At 38.5% G+C, this 25,668-nt stretch overlaps 1 protein-coding gene across 3 annotated transcripts; it reads left to right on the forward strand.

Moving 5' to 3' along the window:
• The first annotated feature begins 1,642 nt into the window (after positions 1-1,642).
• Positions 1,643-24,900, forward strand: IFI44 (interferon-induced protein 44). 3 transcript variants are annotated; one of them, XM_005871955.2, is made up of 9 exons: positions 1,643-2,370; positions 2,599-3,044; positions 4,904-4,940; positions 6,775-6,970; positions 7,125-7,271; positions 11,096-11,267; positions 12,712-12,812; positions 14,361-14,535; positions 24,866-24,900. In XM_005871955.2, the coding sequence occupies exons 1-9, from the start codon at positions 2,354-2,356 to the stop codon at positions 24,877-24,879; spliced, it is 1,305 nt and encodes a 434-aa protein (XP_005872017.1). In that variant the 5' UTR covers positions 1,643-2,353; the 3' UTR covers positions 24,880-24,900. The 3 variants fall into 3 exon arrangements, with proteins under 3 accessions (XP_005872017.1, XP_005872016.1, XP_005872018.1); XM_005871954.2 differs by lacking the exon at positions 24,866-24,900 and adding an exon at positions 15,422-15,671; XM_005871956.2 differs by lacking the exon at positions 24,866-24,900 and having other exon boundaries at positions 12,712-12,847.
• Positions 24,901-25,668: the final 768 nt, after the last annotated feature.

Here is a 25,668-nt window from a genome sequence, read left to right on the forward strand (position 1 = left end):
GGCAACGGGTGACAGGACGTGCTTTTCCGAATTAATGAGAGAAAACATTGATTCTCCTGCTGCCCACGAAGGTGGAAAGTGAAGTGGGGAGACATGTGGGGAATGAGCAAGGTTCCCTGTCTGGGGGTTCCAAATCTGCTGTTGGTTTCTTTCACCTCTGACTAGAGATATACAGGGTGTCCCCCCAAAATGTATACACACTTTGAATACCTACTAATTCCAATGGTTTTAAGCATAAGAAAGAAACAACAATGGAGCTGTTATCTGTTAAATGTGTGGGCACAAACAGGCAGTTGGACATTCCCTGAGGGGTCTCAGATTGGAGAGCGTGAAGGCCAGACTGAGGGGCCCCTTTCCCCCCCTACCCCAGTGCACCGGGCTACTAGTGTTATTATAAACTTCCTTACAATACAGAAAAAAACATATCATTTGGAAAGTTTGGAATATTTTAAAAAACAACTATAGTAAGGTATAATTGAGATCATTGAAATATTGAATTGCACATGTTGAAAGTGTGTAATTTTATCACTTTTAACAAGTGTACATAAATAAAAATCCATCACTCCTCTGTTTTCACTTAGATTATAGTTCAGTCTTGGCTCTGCAGTTCAATAGCAGATGATCTTTGGAAAATAATTTAACTCCAAAATTCTGTTTGTTTATCTGAAAACTGGTGATAATATTAATATTAAGATACATTTAAAGTGTTTGGCAAATAATAAGCATATTATAACTTCTAGTGCTTTTATTTTTACCTAAGTAAATAATACCCAAAAGCTGCTTAAAATATTTTAAATTGATGTTGCTTTTTAATAAACTCAAAACTTATATATTTTTCTGGGCTAGGTGGGGAATTTAAATTTGTCAGAAGCAGGAATAGGGGATTTGTGAAGACAATGGGCAACTAGAGAGTAGATGCTCAATGATGTAAAAGCTTTCAAATTTAAAATTTTAGAAAAGAAGAAAAGGAATTATAATGGCCCTGCAAAACAAATCCACAGGATGTATTTAGCCACAGAACATAAGTTTTTTACCCCAACATTGTGAAGTTAGGGAAGGAGCTTCAGTTAGAGATTGACATGATTTAGCTTATGTTTTACAGACACAGTTGATTCTGGCTGTTTTAAGAAGAATAGATGGGAAGGGGGCAAGCAGAAAAGCAATGGAACCAATTAGGAAGCTATTATAACAACAACAATTTACATAAGGAGATAGGTTGGTTTAGAATAAATGAATAGCATAGATTGAGAGATGTGGATTAATTTGAGATGTGTTCTGAAGTTAGAATAGACATTTCTTTGTATGTCCACATTAAAAATTGAATTTTCTTAAAAGTTTTTATAAAGTCACTTAAAAAGGTAGTGATTTAAAAAAATATTTTTAAAAAATATATTTTATTGATTTTTTACAGAGAGGAAGGGAGAGGGATAGAGAGTTAGAAACATCGATCAGCTGACTCCTGCACACCCCCCACTGGGGATCTGCCCACAACCAAGGTACATGCCCTTGACCAGAATCGAACCTGGGACCTTTCAGTCCACAGGCCAACGCTCTATCCACTGAGTCAAACCGGTTACAGCGGAAGTAATTTTTTTAATTTGACATTGATTCTTTGATTCTCCCAGTTGAGATAGGGTGGGGGGCTCAACCAGGGTGGAAAAGTACTGAACATAGCTTGTAACGTGAATCAGACATAGGGGAAGACCAGACTTGAAAAACAAGTCCAGATAAGAGTGACATCTGGGGAAAGAAGGAAGTTGAGCAAAGCCTGTCAGGGAGAAGAATAGCTTTAGCAAAACGGCAGGAATTCCGCCAGAGTGGCATCTGGGGAAAGAAGGAAGCTGAGCAAAGCCTGTCAGGGAGAAGAATAGCTTTAGCAAAACGGCAGGAATTCCGCCTGGCCCTCGCCCAGGGGGCGGGCTGTTAGTGTAGTAGCCAAACAATAGGAATAGGATAGATCAGCCAAGGTTGGGAGGGGTGATAAAAGGAGGGACTGCCCCTCCGCCCTTCGCCCTTCGCCCGGCGATTGCCTGCTGCTGTGTCAGCTACGGCAGGGGCCCAGATCCGGATCTGTAATTAATAAACGCTTGCTTGCTCAAACCATCTATGAGTCGGTGGTCTGTCTCTGGGGGACTCGCTCTGTAACACCAGTTATGTTTTTATATGAAAGTCTTATCCAAAATGAGCTGGATTAGTTTATGCTACCTCCCAGAGGGAAGTTGGCACACTGCCAACTGGGCTGGGCCCCATTGACTTTCAGTTTCCTTTTCTCTGAATCTCTGACGCCTCTGCTATTGTTTTATGCCTGCCTCGCTGTCCAGACAGAGCAACTACTCTCAGCCTCAGCCCCTGTATGGATTCTACAAACAGGTAAAAGACCTGCTGTTTTCCACTTTTCCTAGCCACTTGTAAACAATAGCCTTTAAAAAATCTTTCTAAAAATAATAATTTAGAATGTTTTTTTTTCTTGCTGTCCACCCTCGTTTACACATTCCATGTGAAATGTAGAGTAAATAAGAGGCATAAATGCAAGGTTTGTGACAGTACATATTATCTGTTTTTCAATACTTATGGAAAATATGTTTGATTTTCCACTAGGTTGGGAAATATGGCAACTCGTTTGACGTGGATACAAGAAAAGAAACTGCAAAACCTTGTGAAAGGGAAGTTTAGCCTTCTTTATAGGGCTAGTGTCCATGGATTTGCTGATACCAATTTGATGAGGAGATGCTATAATGAAGGACCCACTCTACTAGTGATTTACAGTTCTGATCATGTTTTTGGGTCATATATACCCCAGAATGACAAAAATAATACCAGAGTTTCCTGCCTCCTTTTTGCCTTTGAAGAGACTAAAATTTTAAGATGTGAAATTGGACCACATGATTTGAGTGATTATGTTTATCACTATGGTAATAAAGGGGAATTCCTGATGGATCTATCAGGAAAAAAAGTGACTATGAGCTTAGATACAATTAAAAAATTAAAACTATCTCAACATCAGACAATATCTTTTGAAGAATGTGAAGTTTTTCGATGTGAAGGTAAGTTTGACTACATAATCTTAGAATTATCTTCTGCATGCTGACCTATTTCTTTAAGGAAAAATGACCTTTTACTTGTCCTTATTTCTAGGCGACTCAGACTGAAACCTGGTCACAAATTGATGGCTAAGACACAACCATAGTCCAAAGTAGCATATGCAGAGTTTTTTGAAATGTGTTTGTGGGGAGGAGGAGGAAATGTGAAAGAAGGAGAGAGAGAGAGAGAAGCAAATATAAAGATTGTGAGATTCTCTTGGAAAAAAAAACAAAAGCCAGAGCCTGAGCTTCTGTTGATTGGTACTCGGTCCTTTCTGATGCAGGTTTCCATTATATCCAAAGACCAAAATTCATTTGCCTTTTTTCTACTTAAGAACATTTAAATTGTTTCCAACATTTGCTGCTGTAAACAATGCTCCTGTGATATCTTTATGCATAAAGCTGTGGACAAAAAATACTTTAGGGCAGTGGTTCTCAACCCTCCTAATGCCGCGACCCTTTAATACAGTTCCTCATGTGGTGGTGACCCCCAATTTCATTGTTACAAATTGAACATAATTAAAGCATAGTGATTAATAACAAAACAATATGTAATTATATTTGTGTTTTCTGATGGTCTTAGGCGACCCCTGTGTAAGGGTCCTTTGACCCCCAAAGGGGTCGTGACCCACAGGTTGAGAACCGCTGCTTTAGGGTAACTTTCTGGAACTGGAATTGTTGTTTAAGAGTTATTTACATTTACATTTTGATAGACTTTTCAAAAACTTCAGTTGTCTATACTACCCCCAAGAGTGTTACGAAATGCCTATTTTCCTGCATCCTTTGCCAAACTTCAGGAAATTTGCCCATTTGATGGTCAAAAGATGGTATTTCTCTCTCTCTCCCCTTAACATTCATCACTAACAAGTTAATGTGTATTGTTTCCTTTTGGATGTTAAAATTATTTGAGAGAATGCTTTTTAAATTCCCAAGAGTTTGCTTTTTTGTTTGTTTAACCCGTTCTTTTCTAGTTTTACTATATTATAGTCATTGAGTGAAGTCTTTACTATTTCCACTTCTTGTTTTAAAGAGGTTTTCTTTGTAACCATACATATAGCTATATTATAAATGTCCCATACAGTATGCTTATTTTGTAGAGGGTTGCATCACTACACCTAATTATTTCAGTTTTAAATCCACCATAAAAGAGTCTCCCTTTTAAGCATCAAAAGAATTCTTGGCCTGAGCCTCATTGGTACAAATGAAGTCCCCAGGCCACCCCTGAACCTCTCACTGTGCTCTGCTTGAATAGGAATGAGTCCCACATGCTCTTCTGAAGTCATGAATAAAATTATAAATTCCAGAAGCTTCGTTATTGACAGTAACTTTTGGAAAAAAATCTTGTGCCTGTGTTTTTTGTGTTTTTGTTTGTTTGCTGTTGTTTTTTTTTTTTTTTTTTTTTTTTTTTTTTTTTTTTCCGTGTGCGTGTCTGTAAATTATCCCTTTCAGACATAGGGCTATGGAGGAGAAATTAGAGCATTCCCAGTCTCTCCTTGCCTGTGCATGCTTCTAGGCCTTGCTTTTCTGATTCGGAAAGAATCCCCGCCCTCACCTCCCATGTGGGAGTGGGCCACACACTATTGCTGAGTAATTGGGTAAGAAACCATCTGCAGACATCATAGTCTTCCAGTGCTCACCTTGCCTTTCGCCTCTTCAAATGAGGTGATGTTCAGGATATTTGCCATAATTTTCTTCAAGTGCTTTTTACTATAGTGCACTGTTCTCACAAAAAGGCTATTTTGGTATTTTTTCATTGACATTCATTCAGTCAGCCAACCATTCAACAACTTGTAACCTTCATTATTCTTTAATTATTTCCTCAGATTTATTGGACACAAGGAAGATGGACGGGGTTGCTGAGTAAGTCAGTGTTTTTAAAGTTCTATTATTCTGTTTATTATCTTAAACTTATATTATAGATTCTGTTAATAAAATTGGTAGCACAAATTATGACAGATAACTTGTGGATCACTATCCACAAGAATAAACTATATAATTATAAAGCTATTTGATAATACTAATGTTAAAACCAAAAGAACACCACCAGAGGGAAGACATTTCTAATTTTTGATATACTTGAAGGAAAATAATTATTTGGCTGTATGTATACATTTTTTTGCTAAGAATTCTTGCAGTTGCATTTTCAACTCTTTTAGGTACTTGCTATGGAAGGGGTGGTTGGTAGATGGGGAAATAACCTATTATGAATTTCAAGAACATGGTAGGAATGGTTTCCTTCCATAAACTTCAAAAGTCACAAATTATGTTGTGGTTTTGAGTTTTATTATTCACTAGAGGCCCAGTGCATGAAATTCATGCACTGGTAAGGTCCCTAGGCCTGGCTGGTGATCAGGGCCAATTGGGGCCTTCCAGCTGCTGGTCGGGGCCTCCCTTCCCCAGCTGCTGGCTGCCTACCGGGGCCTCCGTTCATTTCACGCTGCCCCCTGGTGGTCAGTGTACATCATAGCGAGTGATCAAACTCCTGGTCTCCTGTCGAACTCCCTAGGGGACACTTGCATATTAGCCTTCATACACACAGACACACACACACACACACACACACACACACACACACACACACACACACACTGGAGGCCCAGCACATGAACTTCATGCATGGGTAGGGTCCCTAGGCCTGGCCTGAGATCAGGGCCAATCTTTCCTGGCTGCCGGCAGCCAGCAGCTGGCCCCACCCCTTGGCACCGCTGCTGGTTGCCCTTTGTGTGTGGGGTGACCAGTGGGGTGATTGGGGCCCAGGCGTCTCCCATGTCTGCTGCCACCATGCCCAGTTCCTGGTTCCCCATCGGGCGATAAGAACCTGGTGGCCGGGGAAAGGGCCTGAGAGGTTGGCCGTTCCCGCCTGCTTGCTGGCCCCACCTCCTGCTGCCACCAGTCACCCTCTGTGTGTGGGGCAACTGGTGGGGTGATCGGGGCCCCAAGGCTTCCCATGTCTGCTGCCACCCACTCCGGTTTCGGTTTCCCATAGGGCAATTGGGGGGGGGGGGGGAGAGACAGAGAGGTTGGCAGGCAGGCCCCTATCAGGCAATCAGGGCCTGTGGGCTGGGGGTAGTTCCAGCATTGCACGGTGGGATACAGAGCAGGGGGTCGAGGACTTGAAAGCCACAGCTGGCAGAGTCCCACCTCCCGCTAAGGCTGGCCCGAGTGGGGGATGGGCAGGGTTTTCTTGGAAACAAAATGAACCAAGGTAGGTGGGGGTGGGTCAGGCCTAGCAGGTGCATCCCCAGGGGTCCTTTTCTCTCTCTGGGCCTCATTGTCCCCTTGTGCTCACTGTAGGGGACAGTGAGCGTCTGCCCCCTGGTGGTCAGTGTGCGTCATAGCCGACTGGTTGTTCTGCTGTCCAGTTGATTTGCATATTATGTTTTTATATAGAGAGATAATTTATTTTCATGTTTAACGTAGTTGATATTGAATTCTAAGTTTACATGGTCTGCTTGCTTAAATCTGAAAGATTTTATGTCTGAATGGCCTTAGTTAAAAGTGTAATTTTTGCTTTTTCTTCTTTTACAATAGGATTTAAGGTAGGATAATTTTATGTCTTCTTATATAAGAAAGCAAATTGATCATCAAAAATAAATAATAATGTGTAAGGAAAGAAAAGAAATTCAAGGAAAATTTATGCTAAGGTCTTGTGATCTAACCTCAGTCAACTGTTAAAATGGTCTTGTCTAAACAGACTCCGGGGGAGCTTACTGTCTGCCATAAGAACTTACAAACCATCTAGGGACCTGGTTCACCAAATTCGAATTCTGCTCCTGGGCCCGATTGGAGCAGGGAAGTCTAGCTTTTTCAACTCAGTAAAGTCTGTTTTACGAGGCCATGTAACCCACCAGGCTTTGGTCGGCTCTGACAGAACTGGGATATCTGAGCAGGTGAGTCCATTCTAGGTCACTCAGCTTTTGCTATTTTGTTCAAGTTAGATTTGAAAAGTTTTTTTTTTCCTGATCAACTTCATTACATGTACATACACTTCAACTATATATAAATAAAATGAACTCCTAAAGTTCCTTTCTTCCTTCTTTGCAGTACAGGACATATTCCATTAAGGATGGGAAGGATGGCAAGTCCTTGCCATTTATTCTGTGTGACTCAATGGGGCTGAGTGAGGAAAATGGGCTGTGCATGGATGACATACCCTACATCTTAAAAGGCCACGTTCCTGACAGATACCAGGTATAATTTGACAATTATTGAAGAGTTATAATTGATATTTAAAATGTTTCTTTTTGTCCACTATTAGGACATAAGACTCTAGTCTAGTTAGTGCATCAGCATTTATTTTCTTAAACTATAGTGGTTCAAGATCCTTTGTTTCTTTTGATATTTTATTTTACAAGGAATTAAAACATCCAAAAGTCTCTTCTATCATAGCTGTCATAACAATTCTGAATGCTGTTACACACTCAATTGTTTTTGGCTATTCAACTTACTCACATAGGTAATCTTTGTTATGTAGCAGGAAGTCTGAAGGTAGGTAGCTTTGGGCCAGTGTGTCAGCTCTTCGAGGTTATAATTTTCAAGATCCTTTTGTCTTTCTGTTCTGAGATCCTCAGCATAGAGTGCTATGGATTGAATGTGTTCCTTCAAAATTCATATGTTAAAGCCCTCTTCCACAATGTGATGATATTTGGAGGTGGGCCTTTGGAAGATGATAAAATCATGGAGTAAAGCCCTCAGGAATGGAATTAGTGTCCTTATATAGGAAGACACAAAAGAGAGATGGTCTCTCTCTCTCAGCCACATGAGGACACAGCAAGAAGGTGGCTTTCTACCAACTAGGAAGGGAGCTCTCATTAGACAAATCTGTCAGCAAAACCTTGATCTCCAGAACTATGAAAAATGAGTATTTGTTGTTTAAGCCACACAATATCATAATTTCTTATAGCAGCCCAAGATGGCTAAAACATGTGACTTTTTTCTTTAAAAATAGGTTTTTATTGATTTTAGAGAGAGAGATAGTGAAATAGAAACATCAATTAGCTGCCTCCTGCACGCCCCCTACTGGGGACTGAGCCCACAACCAGGGAATTGGTAACCTCTTGGTTCATAGGTGGATGCTCAATCACTGAACCACACCAGCTGGGCACTGATATGTGACTTTTATCCTCCTGCTCTCAAGATGTTTACGCTGAGCACTGTTAGTGTTCCAGGCAAGAGGAAAGGGGAGATTAAAGAAAAGAGGTAGTCTGTCTTTTTAAAAAACTTTCCAATTCTTTTTGTAAATATTTAGATCTTGAGTTATTAATTAATTTACCTTATTCCAAATGAATAGTCAATTGTGGCAATATCTTTCATTGAACACTTTTGCCTCTTTTTCCTAACAAAAATAGGGATTGGTTTTTGTATCCTGTAGTTTGTTCTATTGATGTATTTATACATTTCTTTATTATGTTCATTACCATGTTGTTTAATTGTTTTAGTTACTGTAGCAACCCAGTATATCTTAATAACTCACTGGACAAGCAGTACTCAATATTTATTTCTCACATTTGTTTTCCTTGACCATTTTCACATATATACTTTTCCAAGTGAGCTTGTTTGTATTTTATTTGATTGTTTGTGTTTTATTTGTTAGTGCTTTGAGTAAAATTGCATTAAAATTTCATACTCAAAGTTGTTTCACATCTTCACATATCCAGTGTTCCTATCCAGAAACACAGTATGTTTTATATTAATTTATATTATATTCATTTTATTTTATATTCTTTTATTCTTTAACATAGAGCTAAATGAATATATATATATACACACACACAAATATATATGTGATATGTATATCTTTTTTTCACAACATACAAATCACAGATTTTTATTACTAAAGTCCACACACATTATTAAACATAACTGTAATATCTTTATCACATCTGGATTATTCCTTAATTTTTACTTAAATAATTATCAAATATCACCCAAACTGGACAAATTTCTAATTGTCTTATAAGCACCATATTATGCATCTTTTAAAACAGTTTTTAAATAATGATTCAAAAGACTTATTCAGCCTCTTTTAATTGCAAATTTTGCCTCTATCTCTTTTGGCATTTTTACTTGCAATATGATTTTTAAGAAATCTGTTTGGTTATTCTATAGACATATACTTTCCCATAGTATGAAATTTGCTGTTTTCATCACTTGATGTAGTTTTATTTTTTATGTATCCTGAAAATTGCTAGATGAATATAGACACACATTCAGATTCAGGTCGGCTTCATAAGATGGTGTTGTGCTCTTCCATGAAAGCCACCCAATTTTGAACCTTCTCACTTTTGTAATATAGGTTTCATGAACATTCAACACCTAGATACCTTTATTTATTAGGGTATGAAAATAGTGATGTTCTATCTCTATCATTGCTTCTTCATTTCACATGTGTGAAAGACAACTTCCCCTCACCCACTATTTGATTACTTAGTGGTACAGTTAATACCATTAATATAGGATGGTCAGAATATCTGCTTGATTTTTTTATAAGCTTTTGAAATAATAAGTTGGTTTCTTTACATCTGCCAACACTGACCAGTGATTATTTTATTATCATTATGAACTCATGAATTGAACATATTTGATGTGTTTCAATGCACTGTAGTTTATCTACATAAAGATGTCAAATGTAACATCTTTGACCACTAGGAGCTGCTACAATTTAGATTCTGAGTTCTGTTGACATAAAAATCTGCTATATTCCTTGAATTCTTGTATGACTATAAATATAAACCATATTTTGTATATTTACAGTCCAGATTTTGAGTCAGTTACTTCTCTAAGACATATTGGTTTGGTTTAGTTTGGGTCATTAGAACTGTTCATTGCTATTTAGTGGATTGTTGGTTCTTGCTTTTTTTAGTGGACAAATCTAAATATAGATACAGGACTATATAGTTTTTACTTAATCTCTTTTATCTTGCATCAGTATCTGCTTTATCTGAACAGAAAATCTCTAGTCTGAAGGATACTAGAGATGACAAAATATGTCACAACTCATTTGCTTTATATCACATAATATTCACTGTAATCTCAGAAATAATTATCTAACACTACCATGAATGATCTAATCATAATTATATTTAATATCAAAAGAATAAAAATAACCAATAAATATTGGAAACTTTTAAATTCTTAGCAGATTTTTTATATTGTGTTTAGCACATAACATGTAGTAGGAGTACACAAATTACTGTGTTTTAAAGTCAATCAGACATAGCTTCTTTCTGTGTAGATATGACCCCAGTTGGATGCAAAAGTTAAGTCATTTAATTCAATTTAGAGATTGCTTTTTAAATTTAATTTTTTTATATTTATATATATGTTTATAATTTATATGGTTCTAAAGTCAAATCTACAAAATAAGGTATATTCAAATAATCCATCTTCCTTCTCTGTTACTTCAAATGCATTTCTCCCTGCTTCCTATAAGTATCCATATAAGAAGTTATGATTTACTTCCATTTTTTAATATATTATAAAATAAAGATTTGTGGTTTCCTCTTTTTCAGAGAAGTAATAGAACACTATATGTCATTGATGTAACATAATTTTGCTGCTACAAATAGTCCTGAAGTTAATAGACTTAAACATACATTTGTGGGACAGATCACCAGAAGAGGATTTCTAGTTTCAGAGTAAATGCATCTCATTTTGTACCACTTCCCCCCTTGTATTCTGCCTGATGATACCAATTCCACCTTTGCCCACATTGCTTCTTCTATCTAGGATACTTTCTGTCATATTCTTATTCTCTTATCCAGATGAACTCACCTGTGTTATTTTTATGTTTGCTTTTGTTTTTGACCTTCCTATGACATGTCCCTTCTTCTCAGAAGCTTTTTCTATGAAAGTACTTGCATAATGACTGTCTTCTCTACCAGACTGTTATCTTCATACTATTAAAGACTTGTTTGTTATGTTCACTGTTTTATTCACTTGCACAGTGCCTGATACATAGTATGTGCTTATAAATATTTCTTGAATTAATATGTCCCTTTATGTTTACCATACAGTTTAATTTCATGAAACCAATCACACCAGGTCATAGTAACTATATTGACTTCCCATTGCTGGAGGACAGAATCCATTGTGTGGCATTTGTGTTTGATGCCAACTCTATTGAGCAACTCTCTGATGAGATGGTAGCAAAGATCAAGAAAGCTCGAAGGGAGGTGATAAAGTGTGGTGAGTCTTATTCCACTGTACTTCTAAGGCTAACTGATTAGACTATATTGTAGAATGGATTTGAACAGGATGAAGAACTTATGAAAATGCATATTTAAATATTCCCTGGCCCATCAGTGTGGTTCATTCAAATCAAGTACCCACTAGCTGTATGTCTTTGTGCAAGTGATTTAAACTTTCTATGCCACAGTGTCTTAATCTATAAAATTAGTATAACAATGGAGGTTTTAATGTAAGGATTAAACAAATTAATTTATATGTAGAGTTTAGTACAGTCCTCACTGCATCTTAGCATGCATTTATTTACCAACAGTCCTAGACTTCCCTTTGGGCCTTAAAGGATTAGAAAGAGGAAAACACATTTTAGTAAGAAAAAGAGAGGAAAATAAGATGCTTGATAAAAAGAGGTAGCATAAAGGCTTTGGAGAAGGTAAGCAGGATTAGGGAATTAAAGTGCCCCACACTGCTTTTTCTTTTCTTTTCTCTTTTCTTTTCTTTTCTTTTCTTTTCTTTTCTTTTCTTTTCTTTCCCTTTCCCTTTCCCTTTCCCTTTCCCTTTCCTTTTCTTTTCTTTTCTTTTCTTCTTTTCTTTTTTCTTTTCTTTTCTGTTCTTTTCTTCTTTTCTTTCTTTTCTCTTCTTCTCTTTTCATATATTTTTATTGATTTCAGAGAGGAAGGGAGAGAGAGAGAGCAAGAGACAGAAACATCAATAATGAGAGAGAATCATTGATTGGTTCCTCCTGCATGCACCCTACTGGGGATGGAGCCTGCAACCTGGGCATGTGCCTTGACTGGGAATCAAACTATGATCTTCTGGTTCATAGATGGACGCTCAACCACTGAGCCACGCCGGCTGGGCCACAGTGGTTTTTCTTGTCCTTATTATTCATTTTGTTTGGGAAAGAGTCAGTTTATCACAGATTTGATGAAGTTAGAAGCAGGGAGTGATTGACTTATTTGCTCACTGAAATTTAAAACCTTGAAAGGGTGGTGTGCAGAGATGTGCCTGCTACCATTGTGATATAGGAGAAGTTTATTTGCAATATTTCAACATATTCTGTTTCCTTGAGGCCTCTTCTCCATCTTGTTTATTAGAGCCCTTTGGCCTTTCTATAGTTTTCATAAAAACACAACTGTTGGGTAAGATATAAAATCAATCATCAATACTGTAGCATACATTTTAGTTACCTCTTCGAAGAGGTGGTTTCCTTTGAAGCCTGACTTCTTACCATGGGAGGCAATGAAGGGACTTCCTATGTCAGGAAAATTCCAGGTACCAGTAAGTAGTTCAGAGGGATTTTTTTGTGTGTCGAGGGGTAGGGAACCTCCCCAAATTTCTGAATTTGTTCCATAGTTAGTTTATTGCATAATTGATAGCTGATTAACTGAAAATAATACTGATGCTGCCTATAATAATAAAAACAATATCTATCTATCTGGCATAGGCGTGGTACATGTGGTTTTACTCACTTGTGTGGATAGCATGGATCTGATTATGAAAGGAGACCTTATAGACATATACAAATGTATGCCTGTGAAGCTCAAGGTAATGAACGCTGTCATTTGTAAACACATTTTCTGGTATGTCCCTATAATCACATGATATTACTTTGTATAAAAATAGATACTTGTGAAGTTTAAGAATATTTGAAACAATTGCTTGGATAATTCAGACTTATTTTCTAAGTTTTAAATATTAAGTATTTATCTTTCTGCTGACAGATAACTTATATTTATTACAATTTAATTCAATTAGGTTCAATTCAACAAATGTTTGTTGATTACCTGCAATGATTGAGCCAGTGTGATAGTCTCTAATCAGATACACAGATAATTGAAATAATTCCCCTGTGCTAAAAGCTTGCAGCTTTATAGGTGGAGGTGAGGGGATAGGGGAATTAGAGGAGAAAAAGTTGACAAAAGAATATGACATGATATGATCGAGTATAATAAATATCGTGGAATTATGAAAAATAAAATGCGGTGAAAGTTTAGATGAGGAAAATATTGAGCTAAAGGTCGGGGGGGGGCGGGATTTTGTTACTGGGGTGGCACTAGGATATGGCTTTTAAGGTGGAGGAGTATTTTAGGGGGGAAAACTCAGGCCATGGGGACAGCATAAGTAGCATTTCAGGAAAAAGTAGCATTTCAGGAGGCATAGAGTGTTCAGTTTAGTGGAGGGCTGGATCACTGTAGGGAAAGATAAAGTGAGAAAGAAACATTTGCATGAGGTGATTTTACTTAATTAGGTGCATTATGGGGAAGCACAGCAACTTTTTAAAAGAGTAGTGATGTGAACAAAGTCAGCTTCACAAAATTTAATCTGACACCTATGTGAAGAATAGATTAGAGTCAAAAGGAGCATCAAGGTGGGAACACCAGTTGGGAGAATATAATGATAGCTAATATTTGTTAAGCACTGATTAAGTGATCGGTTTTCTTATTCAGTACTTAAAACAAGCTGATGAGGTGGGCATTGTCATTACCATATTTGGTAGATGAGAAAACACAAGTGCACAGAGAAAAGCATTTGCCAATGCTTATTGACAGTGCTAAGAGGTGACAGAGCCCTGTATTTATCCCAGGAAATCTGGTTGCACAGATAAACTAGTCTAATTAAACATCAGTACTGTACACTTGAAACTAATATAAAATTATCAAATGTCAGTTGTAATTGAAAAATGAAATGTAAAAAAATAAATTTAATATCAGCATTAAACAAATAAAATCACCTTATCCTAAGAATAACTTTTAAAAGAAAAGAGGGAAATTATGGACTTTAATGTAAGTATATTAAAAATGCTTCAATTTCAAAGTAGTTTATATAGAACCATGTTATCTTTAGATTTTAATTCATATTGAATCTGTTCTATGTTCTATGTATTCTAAGTGAAAATTAGCAGTGATGTTAGAACTTGACTTGTGAAGTTCTTTAGAAAAAGTATTTTATGGGCCAGATCTCTATCTCCGTTTCTCACAGTAGGAAAAATATTGTCAAGTGCCTACCTTTGTTATTGCTTTCATAATTTATATTGACATTAAGTGGTGTTTTTCACTGTTTTGAGATTTCTGGGTTTTAATTTCTGTATTTCAGCAAGAGGAAGTCCACAAAAAACTTGGATTTGCTCTTTCTGACATCTTGGTGGTCAGTAATTATACCTCAGAGTGGAATCTGGACCCTATAAAGGACGTCCTGAACCTCTCTGCACTGAGACAGATGCTGTGGGCAGCAGATGACTTCTTAGAGGATCTGCCTCTTGAGGAAACAGGTAAATGCATTTGATGGTAGAGAAACTTGAAGATGTCCGTATTGTGGCTACTTCCTGCTTGGATCTATTGGGTACCTGACAATTCTGTGTCTCTGTGAGTTGCTGCCCTGTGAGTAATCCTGCCCTTTAACCCATTGGTGGGATATGTTTTTTCCCCTCATATTTCTTGATCCTTCCACCCCCACTCAGGGTACAACCTAGAGGATTTGACTACTTTTCCTCCCCTGGTCTTGTTTTAAAATGAAATTTTTGAAATGATGCAGCTCTATCATGCCCACTGTCTGAACATCCCAAGCTGTATCCTTGCCCTCATCTATCAAAACGTACTTCTTTGCTTGGGACCTAGATTTGGATTGGATCAGCATTGTTCCTCATCTGATGTGATCTTTGCTTATTTGGCTTTTCCTTGAGACCTTATGCTTCTGTCTCTTTGACTTGACTTTTGAAAACTCCCTCCTTTGAGTCCTCTCAATGCAGTGTGGCTGGTGCTAGGTAGAGGTAGGTACCTTTCATATGCATGCCTCAGATTTGAGCATTATGTGTATTCTCTGTTACCAAACTGTGCACAATACACACTGTACTGTTCCAATCAAAGTTGAGATAGAGTTTCAGTTTATTCTCAAATATTATTTTAGTTCTGGGAAATCAAATTAGAATATCATATCCTTTCTAGTTCTCTCATTCACACACTACTGGGAAACACTCAAACTATTAACTTCGCTGTCCTGACTCTGTGCCATCTTGGTTTCTCCATTTCTTCTCTCCTCATGGTGCATGCACTCCCAAAGTCAGGATTAACTTAGACCCTAGTAGGCCAATGTTCCTCTTCCTTCTGGTTGCATTTCCTAAATAATGTATTAAGAATATTTTGTCTCTCTTTTCTCAGCTATCAGAGGAAAGCACTAAGTGTGCTAGAGAAAAAATAAATATGTGAACCCTTCACATATTAAAACTTATCAGAGAAGAGAAAACATAGAGAAGTGAGAAACCAGGAAAAAGACAAGTAGATGAAGATGAAGGGGTGTATTTTACTTATGGCTTGGATGAAGATACACAAAAAATTTATAATACATATAAATAACTTGGAACAGCTGAATTTAAAGTTGTAAAAAACAATCATAATCTTTTTGGGTGTATGCTCTATACCTGTGAAAAATTAAAGTTTCTTATAAAACCTGTGTGTGTGTGTGTGTGTGTGTGTGTGTGTGTGTAATTTTGGAAAAAGTTTATTTTGATACTAGTGACCCGGTGGATGGATTTGTGCACATTGAAAGGAAATTAATTAGAAGGTGGCCAGTGGGGTGGGACTGGGCGAGATGGACTGAGTGAGGTCCCTCCAACAGGTGGGTTCCCTCGGCCTGGCCTATGAGGATTGGGCTGAAACTGAGTCTCCAATATCCCCTGAGGGGTCCTGGAGTGCGAGAGGGCACTCTGCAAAATTGCTGTCATACAGGGTGTGGAACGCAAATACAAGTGTGCAGTGAATCAGGTTCAGGGCTGACAGTGCCCCAGCAACAACATAACCCATGGCCAAAGGCAGAATCGTGCAGCCTTATGAGGAATCAGGCTCCCTCCTCTCTGGTTTTGGGGTGCATTATTCAAGAACCACCACTGCCAAGTCAATGCAGCATAGCAGCTCCCGCGTTGAATGTCTTCCCCCTTGTGGTCAGTGAGCATATAGTAATCAGTTGGATGGAGGGAGGGCCACTTAGCATATTAGCCTTTTATATATAAACTAGGAGTCCAGTGCACAAAATTAGTGCACTAGGGGATGTCCTACTGATGGCTTAGGCCCGCTGGAAGCAGGCCTAAGCTGCAGTCTGGCCTCCCTCTGTGGGAGGTGACCTGGCTGATCAGGGGAAGGCGCCAGGCCCATCACTCTGCTGCTGCAGCCACTGCCAACCACCACAGCCGCCAAGGTGTTTTCATCAACACGGACTCCAGTCCCTTCACCATGAAAAAATGGAAACTTCCTTTAGGCATTTTTCAAGATGTTTCTTTCATAGGATATGACATTCCTTTCTTCATTTTTATCCTCAACTGAGGATATGTTTCTATTGATTTTTAGAGAATGTGGAAGAGAGAGGAGAAGACAGAGAGAAACATCAATGTGAGAGGGGCACTTTGATTGGTTGCCTCCTGCATGAGCCCTGACCTGGGCCCAGGCCAGGGAGGAGCCTGCAACCTAGGTACATACCCTTGATCAGAATCAACCCGGACCCTGCGGTGGGCAGGCCGAGCCTCCATCCACTGAGCCAAACCGGCTAGGGCAGGATATGACATTTCTTAGCCCTCCAGCAGCGGACCTTTCTTTTTTCCTCCAGGAGTGAGGTGGAAAAACCCTAGATCACCTTTTTGGATTCCTTTTACCCAAGTTACCAAGAACATTACCAGTGGCGTACAGGAGACTTAGCCAATGAGCTGTCAGAAAAGGTGTTTCTCTTGCAGCTCACCTGCAGAGGCAGGACTGCTGGCAAGCCTAGGCTGGCACACTCCCTGTCTCTGGGCCTGCTCAAGCCTCCAGTGTGGCTTGGGCAGGGCCCCCCAGTTCTGCTCAAGCCTCTGCCAAGGCTTGGGCAGGACCTGCCGGCTCTGATGAAGCATCTGCCACGGCTTGGGCAGGCCCACCCTCCCTCCCCCCCGCTTTGATCAAGCCTCCTTTGTGCCTTGGGCAGGGACCCCCTGGCTCTGATCAAGCCTCTGCTGGGGCTTGGGAAGGGCCCCCCCTGCTTTGATCAAGCCTCCTCTGTGCCTTGGGCAGGGACTCCCTGGCTCCGATCAAGCCTCTGCTGGGGCTTGGGCAGGGCCCCCTGGCTCTGATCAAGCCTCTGCTGGGGCTTGGGCAGGGCCCCCCGGCTCCAATCAAGCCTCTGCCACTCCTCTCTGGTCCTGCTCAAGCCTCTGTTGCCACTCCTCTCTGGCCCTGCTCAAGCCTCTGTTGCCCCCCCCAACCCCCCACCAACCATGGCGCCAAGGCCCGTAGGCCAGGAGTGGTCAGGGGTGTTCTGGGACCAAGGCTGCTTAGGGCCTATGCTGGGGCCTGCAGGCTCTGAGCTGCCTGGGACCCTAGGATGTTCCCGGGACCTAGGCCACTGGGCAACTGCATATGCAAATTAACCCAATATCTTTGCTGGGTTAATTTGTATACTCACTCCTGATTGGCTGGTGGGCATGGCTGGTGGGCTTGGCTTGTCAATTTGCATGTTTTTCTTTTATTAGATAGGATGACTTGTCAGCATCTTTGGATCTTTACCCATGTCATCCTGTTTTTTGCCTTCTTATTTTATTTCTAAAGTATCTCATTGGGTCCTCAATTAATGCTTTATTCTTTAACCCAAAGCCATGTTTTGTTTAATATCCAAGCCTCTCTTGCAGGATGTGGCTATTAATATCAATTAATTCCATAATACCACAGCTGAAAGAAACTATTATTTGATTGTTCTGAAATTACAACTATTTTAGTTATGTGACAAAACTCAACCGGAACTACATGAATAAAAAAATTAAAAAAGAGGAGTATAGTATTGGATTAAGGAACCAAACCATAGAAAAGGCTGGGATTGAACTGAACGTGCCTCAGAGATGGTTGAATCTAGGGATTCAAAAGCTACTCTCTCTTTTCTCTCTCTCTCTCTCTCTCTCTCTCTCTCAACAGCAAAAGATTAAACAGCAAAGATTATTCAAGCAGCAATTGAGTTTAAGATATCAGAGGATATACATGTGGCAAACCATAGGCAAGTCTGAGGAGACAAAAAAGAGGTCAGCTTTTATTGAGTTTAAGGAGAAAATTAGGGAGAGGTTGTGGTGGTGTCTTATTGCTGGCTGGTAGTCAGCTGCCTGCTGTTGCTCAGGAAGGAGGCTAGGCAGCTGGTCACTAAGGAGGCAAACAGGGAGGGAATCTCCCTTCTTCCTCATGCTTGTATAAGCTGCAGGTGCTGGTTACATAAATGGTGAGGGGTGAGTGCGTGAGAGCTCTCCTTTCATGGCTTCCTGAATCCATTTTTCATGAGGGTTCCATTTTCACATTTCCTCCCTTCTGATCAAGATCTTTCTTAGAAAGCATTGGGATCAAGAGTCAGGTTTGTCTGTATTTAGTGGTTTTGTTCATTGGTGCTAGGAAGGACCTTTCCTGGTTGTCATGGCCCGTGTCAGAAGAAAAGTACATAGTGATTGGAAACCATTTAAGGCTACATTTGAATAACAAGGAAGGTAGAAAAGGGAACTCTTAGGCATTTCCCACTCAATGTTTATATCTTGCAAGTATCAGAGATCATCTTGAAGTGTTGGGCTAACATCATCCTATTCAGTGTATTGCTTCTACAGAGGTTTGATTAGCAAACAGGCACAGAGTTTAAAAATGATTACACACAGCCCAACCAGCATTGCTCAATGGTTGATCATCGACCTATGAACCAGGAGGTCATGGTTTGATTCCCGGTTGGGGCACATTCGGACTCGATCCCTGGTGTGGGGGGTGCAGGAGGCAACCGATCAATGACTCTCTCTCATCATTGATGTTTCTATCTTTCTCTCTCTCTCCCTTTCTGAAATCAATTATATATATGTATATATATAGTATATAATGATTACATACACACAAAGAACGAGGAACAGAATAATAAATCCCATTTGTAAAATGGTCCTAAACCCCTAAATCAAAAGCCCAAACCTAAAGGTAACCAGCTAAATAGATTGAAAGACCAGGAGTCATCAGGTAAAGATTGTTGCAACCAATTGGCTTATTGTCTAATTTTATGTAGTTAAGTTTCTACTTTCCCAGAGGAATTTATCCAAGTGCAACAGGTAGTTTTTGCTATTGTACACACACCTCCTAAGTAAATAATCAAAGCTATTTTATGGTGTAAAACTAGTTTGATTAAATAATCAGCAGCTATTTTCTTGGTGGTGGAACTGACAAGTTTTCCCAGTCTCAGAGAGAGACTTACGATCATAGATTCACTGGCATGTACACCAGCAAGAGGGAAGAGTACTCTCCCTGTGGAGACAAGTCTGAATACCTCTTGAAAGTTTCCACTTGAGGTGGCTGTGAAGGTCTGGTGCAGAGGACCAAGGGGAGGATGAATGGGAGACCTCAGATTTATTATGGATGACAATACCAATAATCAAGTTCCCAGTGAGCATTGGCCTCTGATCTGCCAGCTAGCTAGGCATTCATAGGCCCATTGAGAGTGTCATTTGTCACAGACAAACCAGGTAGTGCCCATAAGACTACTGCTATGGATTCATCAAAGCAGGGTGTGGGGGACTGTGTGTGTAGGAGCCTTTCTTTTGAAGTAACAATCAAGGGAAAATTGGGTGAAATTAGCAGTAGCATTAGGAATGAGATAAGCAAAGGGGAAAAAAAAGATATGCAGGCTCCATCCAGTGATCTTGGGAGAACTCTCTGTATCAGATGATGTTTGCTTAAAGTTTAGAAAACTTTAGTTTTAGATCATTGGTCAGTATGCAAGTCTATTCAGGTGTTGGAACTTCCTTCCTGGGTGATACATGAATCCAAAAATCGATTCCTTGGAACATGGAAGGAAGTCTTTTGGGAGGTATCTTTTACAATAAACAAAATCTCCAGGCTGTAAAGTGTGTAGTTTGAGGTTTTCACTATGAAAAGATTGCTCTACTAAAGCCTGGTTCTTTTCAGTGGATGCTTGCTTTTATTAGTTGTGGATCAAAAGAGGCAGTCATTGCTCAGCTGGGTGTAGCTCAGTGGTAGAGCGTCGACCTAGGAACCAAGAGGTCACCGGTTCGATTCCAGGTCAGGGCATATGCCCAGGTTGCGGGCTTTATCCCCAGTGGGGGACATGCAGGAGGCAGCCGATCAATGATTCTCTCATCATTGATGTTTCTGTCTCTCTCTCCTTCTCCCTTCCTCTTTGAAATCAATAAAAATATATTTTAAAAAAAGAGGCAGTCATTAGATGCATGGGGAGCCCAATAGTTATTTAAAAATTTGAGAATTTAAGAGCTCCAAAGGGGTTGGATCTACGTTTTAGAAGGACTAACAGCAATGCCAATGGCCAAGGCATTTGGAGGGTTTCCATAAATTTTGCCAATTGAGTTTTGATGATGTGGTTGGTTCGCCAACTAGTAGCATTGGGAAGATTGATTAGGGGAATAGAGATGTCTGGAGCACTGAAGTTTATAACAGTCCATTTGCCAATGGACTGGTTTTTTTTATAGTAATGAGAGAGGCAAGTAGGTTTTGTGTAGGGGCTCCAAAGCTGAAGATTAGAAACCTTAGTGTTTTGTTTGTTTGTTTTTAGTCATCTGAGGTACAGACAAGTTGTTTTGCTAGACTGATAAATCTGGAGTGAACATGGTCTCCCATTCTCCCAAATCAATAAAACTAGAACTCAAATAAGAAGCAGAACATTGTCAGTTCCCGAAAGTCCCTTTTATGCCATAGTCTAGTTATTGCCTAGGATATTCACTATTCTGACTTCTAATTGCATAGATTACTCTTGACTGTTTTTATCTCTTATACAAATTATTCACTATTTATTCTTTGGGAGTCTGATTTTCATGTGATAGTGTATTTACTTGATTCATATTTTTGCACATAGATAAAGATCATTTATTCTCATCTAAACTAGCATTGATGGGCATTTGTATAGTTTCAGCTTGGGGCTATTACAAATAATGCTACTATAAACATTCCAATACACGTTTCTTTGGAAGACATGTAGAAACTGTTGGGTATATATCTAGGACCAAATTGTTGTGTAATATAGAATGTACATGTTTAGCTTTAATATATATTGAGAGTGTGGAGGGCACACAGTACAATATACAAATCTTGTAACATAGAAACCCACAACTGAAACCTATATGTTATGTGACCCCAATAAATTTAATTAAAAAAAAATAAATAATATATATTAAGAATTTTTGAAAGGGCATTTGAAACATATTTTGTACCATTTAAAATGTAAGGAAATCGACTTTTTCAAATTTTAAAAAATATCCAGAAATTAACATATTTAATTTCATATTTTAGTGGTTCAATTGCTTTACTAAACCTTGAGTACTAAATGACTTTTACAGATTTAATATCTTTACTTCAAAATCCCAATAAACTTAAAGTTATTCTAAATTTCAAAATCTATAACATGATTTTAATAAGATTTTAACTTAAATCCACAAGTTCAAATTAATTACTCAATTAGATATTTTAAAGGAGAGATATAAGAAATTTGATCTTTCAGCAATAAAAAGAAGGGACCTTATATTTTGTTGACTCTTGCTACCTACGCAACTACTCCAAAATATTATGTCCTAAACGAGAATTATTTATCATTATCTGTGTCTGAGGGTTGGATGCAGCTTGGTTATCCCAGGATGGGCTTAGCTAAGGGGTTCTGCTTCAGGCCACTGCTGTTGGAATTAGTTGGTAGCGGCTGTTCCACTCTACAGGTGTGCATTCTGAGGCCCAGATTGAAGGAACAGTCACCTGGTGCGGGGCGTGAGATGGGGGTAAGGTTTCTTGTTGTGTGGCAGAACTGCAAGAAGACAAGAGGAACCATGCAAGGTCCCTTTAAGCCTAAGCTTTTGACTAACATATCATCACTTCTGCCCACCTGCCACTGGCCAAAGCAAGTCATAGGGGCAAACCAAAATCAAGGAGTTAAAAAATTTCACCACCCACAATGAGGTTGTGGCTAGTTTGTGAATGCAGAAAAGAATGAAGAATTGGGACCAATAATGTATGTATATGTCTATCTATTATATCTATATCTATATCTATATCTATATCTATATCTATCTATCTATCTATCTATCTATCTATCTATCTATCTATATGGTAACAAGTTATACAATTGCCTTCTGATTTGTTTTCAATTCTATGTCAAAACAAAGTCAGGTTTAGTTTACTTTCACATGGGAACAACAACAGTATATATTTTCCATTCTCCTTCAAAGGTGCTTATATATCCTAGTACATTATCATAATTTTATAAGGCAAGATTTTTATTTGATCATTATCAAAAGTAAGTTGATTTATTACAATGATGCTATTGTGATAACTTATCTATAAAAAGTAAAGCCAAGAAAGAAATGAAAACTGTGATAACTCATTTAGTTCAATTTTGAGAGGAAAACCTGGGCTGAGATTATAGGACACTTTACGGAGATAGCACAGAATATATGTAATATATTTGCACATACATACAGTATTTTTGACAGGCCTTACTAATTTGAAAGAGGCTCAGTGGCTTGTAGGACTATTTGGATTTTGGTGGATACATATGCTACACTCAAGATATTATTAACCTTTATATACCAAGTGGCCAAAAATAAAAAATCTGAATTTGAGAGGGATCTGGAACAAAAGAGGCTTTGAGAGATTTACAAAGGAAGAGCTACAGCTCACGTAGGAAAATCAAGGCCATGTAATGCTGATGAATACGTTATTTTGGAAATATTGGATGAGTTCTGACATATGAACACATCTGTAAAACCATCTTGGCAGTCAAGGTGACAAACATTTTCATCACTCCCTTAAGTTTCAAAGTGCCCCTGTAACCCATTATCATTATTTTGCCTCCTGCTCTGATGACCATTGGTCTGCATTCTGTCACTCTAAGTTAGTTTGCATTTTTAGTATTTATAGAAATTGAATCATAGAGAATGTACTCTCTTTATATTGGTTTTCTTTTCCTCAGCATAAAGATTTGAACAGTCATCCATGTTGTTGCCTATATGAATAGTCCCTTCTTTTTATTGCTGAGTAGTACTCCATTGTGTGGAGGATATACCACTGTTTTTCCCCAATCACCTGTCAATAGACTTTTGGATTGTTTTCAATAAAGCTAAATATGTTTTTTGTTGTTGTTCGTCAGTTTATGTTGCTCATTAGATTCCACATATGAGTGAGATCACGTGATACGGATCTTTCTCTGACTGGCTTATTTCGCTTAGCATAATGCTGTCTATGTCCATCCATGCTGTTGTACATGGTAGGAGTTCTTTCTTTCTTTCTTTTTTTTTTTTACAGCAGCCTAGTATTCCATTGTGTAGATGTACCACAGTTTTTTAATCCACTCATCTGCTGATGGGCACTTAGGCTGTTTCCAAATCTTAGCTATTGTAAATTGTGCTGCTATGAACATAGGGGTGCATATGTCCTTTCTGATTGGTGTTTCTGGTTTCTTGGGATATATTCCTAGAAGTGGGATTATTGGGTCAAATGGGAGCTCCATTTTTAATTTTTTGAGGAAACTCCATACTGTTTTCCACAGTGACTGCACAGTCTACATTCCCACCAGCAGTGCATGAGGGTTCCTTTTTCTCCACATCCTCTCCAGCACTTGTCATTTGTTGATTTGTTGATGATAGCTATTCTGACAGGTGTGAGGTGGTACCTCATTGTTGTTTTGATTTGCATCTCTCAGATGGTCAGTGACTTTGGGCACTTTTTCATATGCCTTTGGCCTTCTGTATTTCCATTTTGGAGAAGTTCTAATGAGGCCCTTTGCCCATTTTTAAATTGGATTGTTTATTTTCCTTTTGTTAAGTTGTATGAGTTCCCTGCAGATTTTGGAGGTTAACCCTTATCAGATGTATCATTGGCAAATATGTCCTCCCATGGAGTGGGCACTCTTGTTATTTTATTGATGGTTTCTTTTGCTGTGCAGAAACTTTTTATTTTGATGTGGTCCCATTTGTTTATTTTCTCCTTAATTTCCATTGTCCTAGGAGATGTATCCATAAACATATTGCTATGAGAGATGTATGAGATTTTGCTACCAATGTTTTCTTCTAAGATTTTTATGGTTTCATGACTTACATCATTTAATTTTATCCTTCTTGAGTTTATTTTTGTGTATGGTGTAAGTTGGTGATCCAGTTTCATTTTTTTGCATGTATCTGTCCAATTTTCCCAACACCATTTGTTGAAGAGATTGTTTTGACTCCATTGTATGCTCTTCCCTCCTTTGTCAAATATTAAATGAGTATAGTGACTTGGGTCAATTTCTGGGTTCTCTGTTCTGTTCCATTGGTCTATATGTCTGCTCTTGTTCCAGTACCAGGTTGTTTTGAGAACAGTGGCTTTGTAGTATAACTTGAAATCTGGTATTGTGATTCCTCCAACTTTGTTTTTCCTTCTCAAGATTGCTGCAGCTATTTGGGATCTCTTTTAATTCCATACAATTTTTTACAGAATTTGTCCTAGCTCTGTGAAATATGCTGTTTGTATTTTAATAGGGATTGCATTGAATCTGTAGATTGCCTTGGGTAGTATGGACATTTTAATGATGTTGATTCTACCAATCCATGAACATGGTATATTCTTCCACTTGCGTATATCTTTCAGATCCAGAGACATAGAAATATCGAACAGACTATCAAACCTCAGAGGGAAGGCAGGGGAGGATGGAGGGGAGGAAGACATCAATCAATGAACTCATATGCATATATGCATAACCCAAGGACACAAATAGTGGATGGTGAAGGCTTGAGGGGGAGTGGGAGGGAGAGGTCAATGGGGGGGGAAAGGGACATATGTAATCCTTTCACCAATAAAGATTTATTTTTTTAAAAAAGCTGAAGATGTGCAGATAGACCCCATGGATGCTTTTTATATCTACATCAAAATACATGTATAAAAATTTTTGTAGTAGCCTTGTTCATAATAATCCAAAATTGAAATGCCCATATCTATGGGCATATCTATGCCCATAAATAGTAGAATAGATAATAGATAATAAATTGTGGTATAATACATAGAGTATTTCATTTCATGTAGCAATACAAATTTAAGAGTTATAACTGTATAAAAATTATAGATAAACATTATAAATATAATAATGACAAAAGAAGACAGTCATATGCTTTGAATAGATTTATGTGAATCTCACGGAGTTCTAAATAAAAGAAAGGAATGATGACTATACAAATGAAGATGGTAATTACTTTCCAAGGAGAAGGGATTGTGAAGAGTGAGCAGCTCACCTGGTGCTTCTGAAGGAGCTAAAAATGTCCCCTTTTTTGAACAGGGTGGTGGTGAAGTGGATATTTGCTACACAATTATATTTAAGTTGTACATTTGTATATTATGGACTTCTCTGCGTGTGTTTTATAGTTCATAATTAAAACAGAAAAAATGAGAGTCATATC

The sequence above is a fragment of the Myotis brandtii genome, unplaced genomic scaffold (genome assembly GCF_000412655.1).
Source record: "Myotis brandtii unplaced genomic scaffold, ASM41265v1 scaffold36, whole genome shotgun sequence".
Taxonomy (NCBI): domain Eukaryota; kingdom Metazoa; phylum Chordata; class Mammalia; order Chiroptera; family Vespertilionidae; genus Myotis; species Myotis brandtii.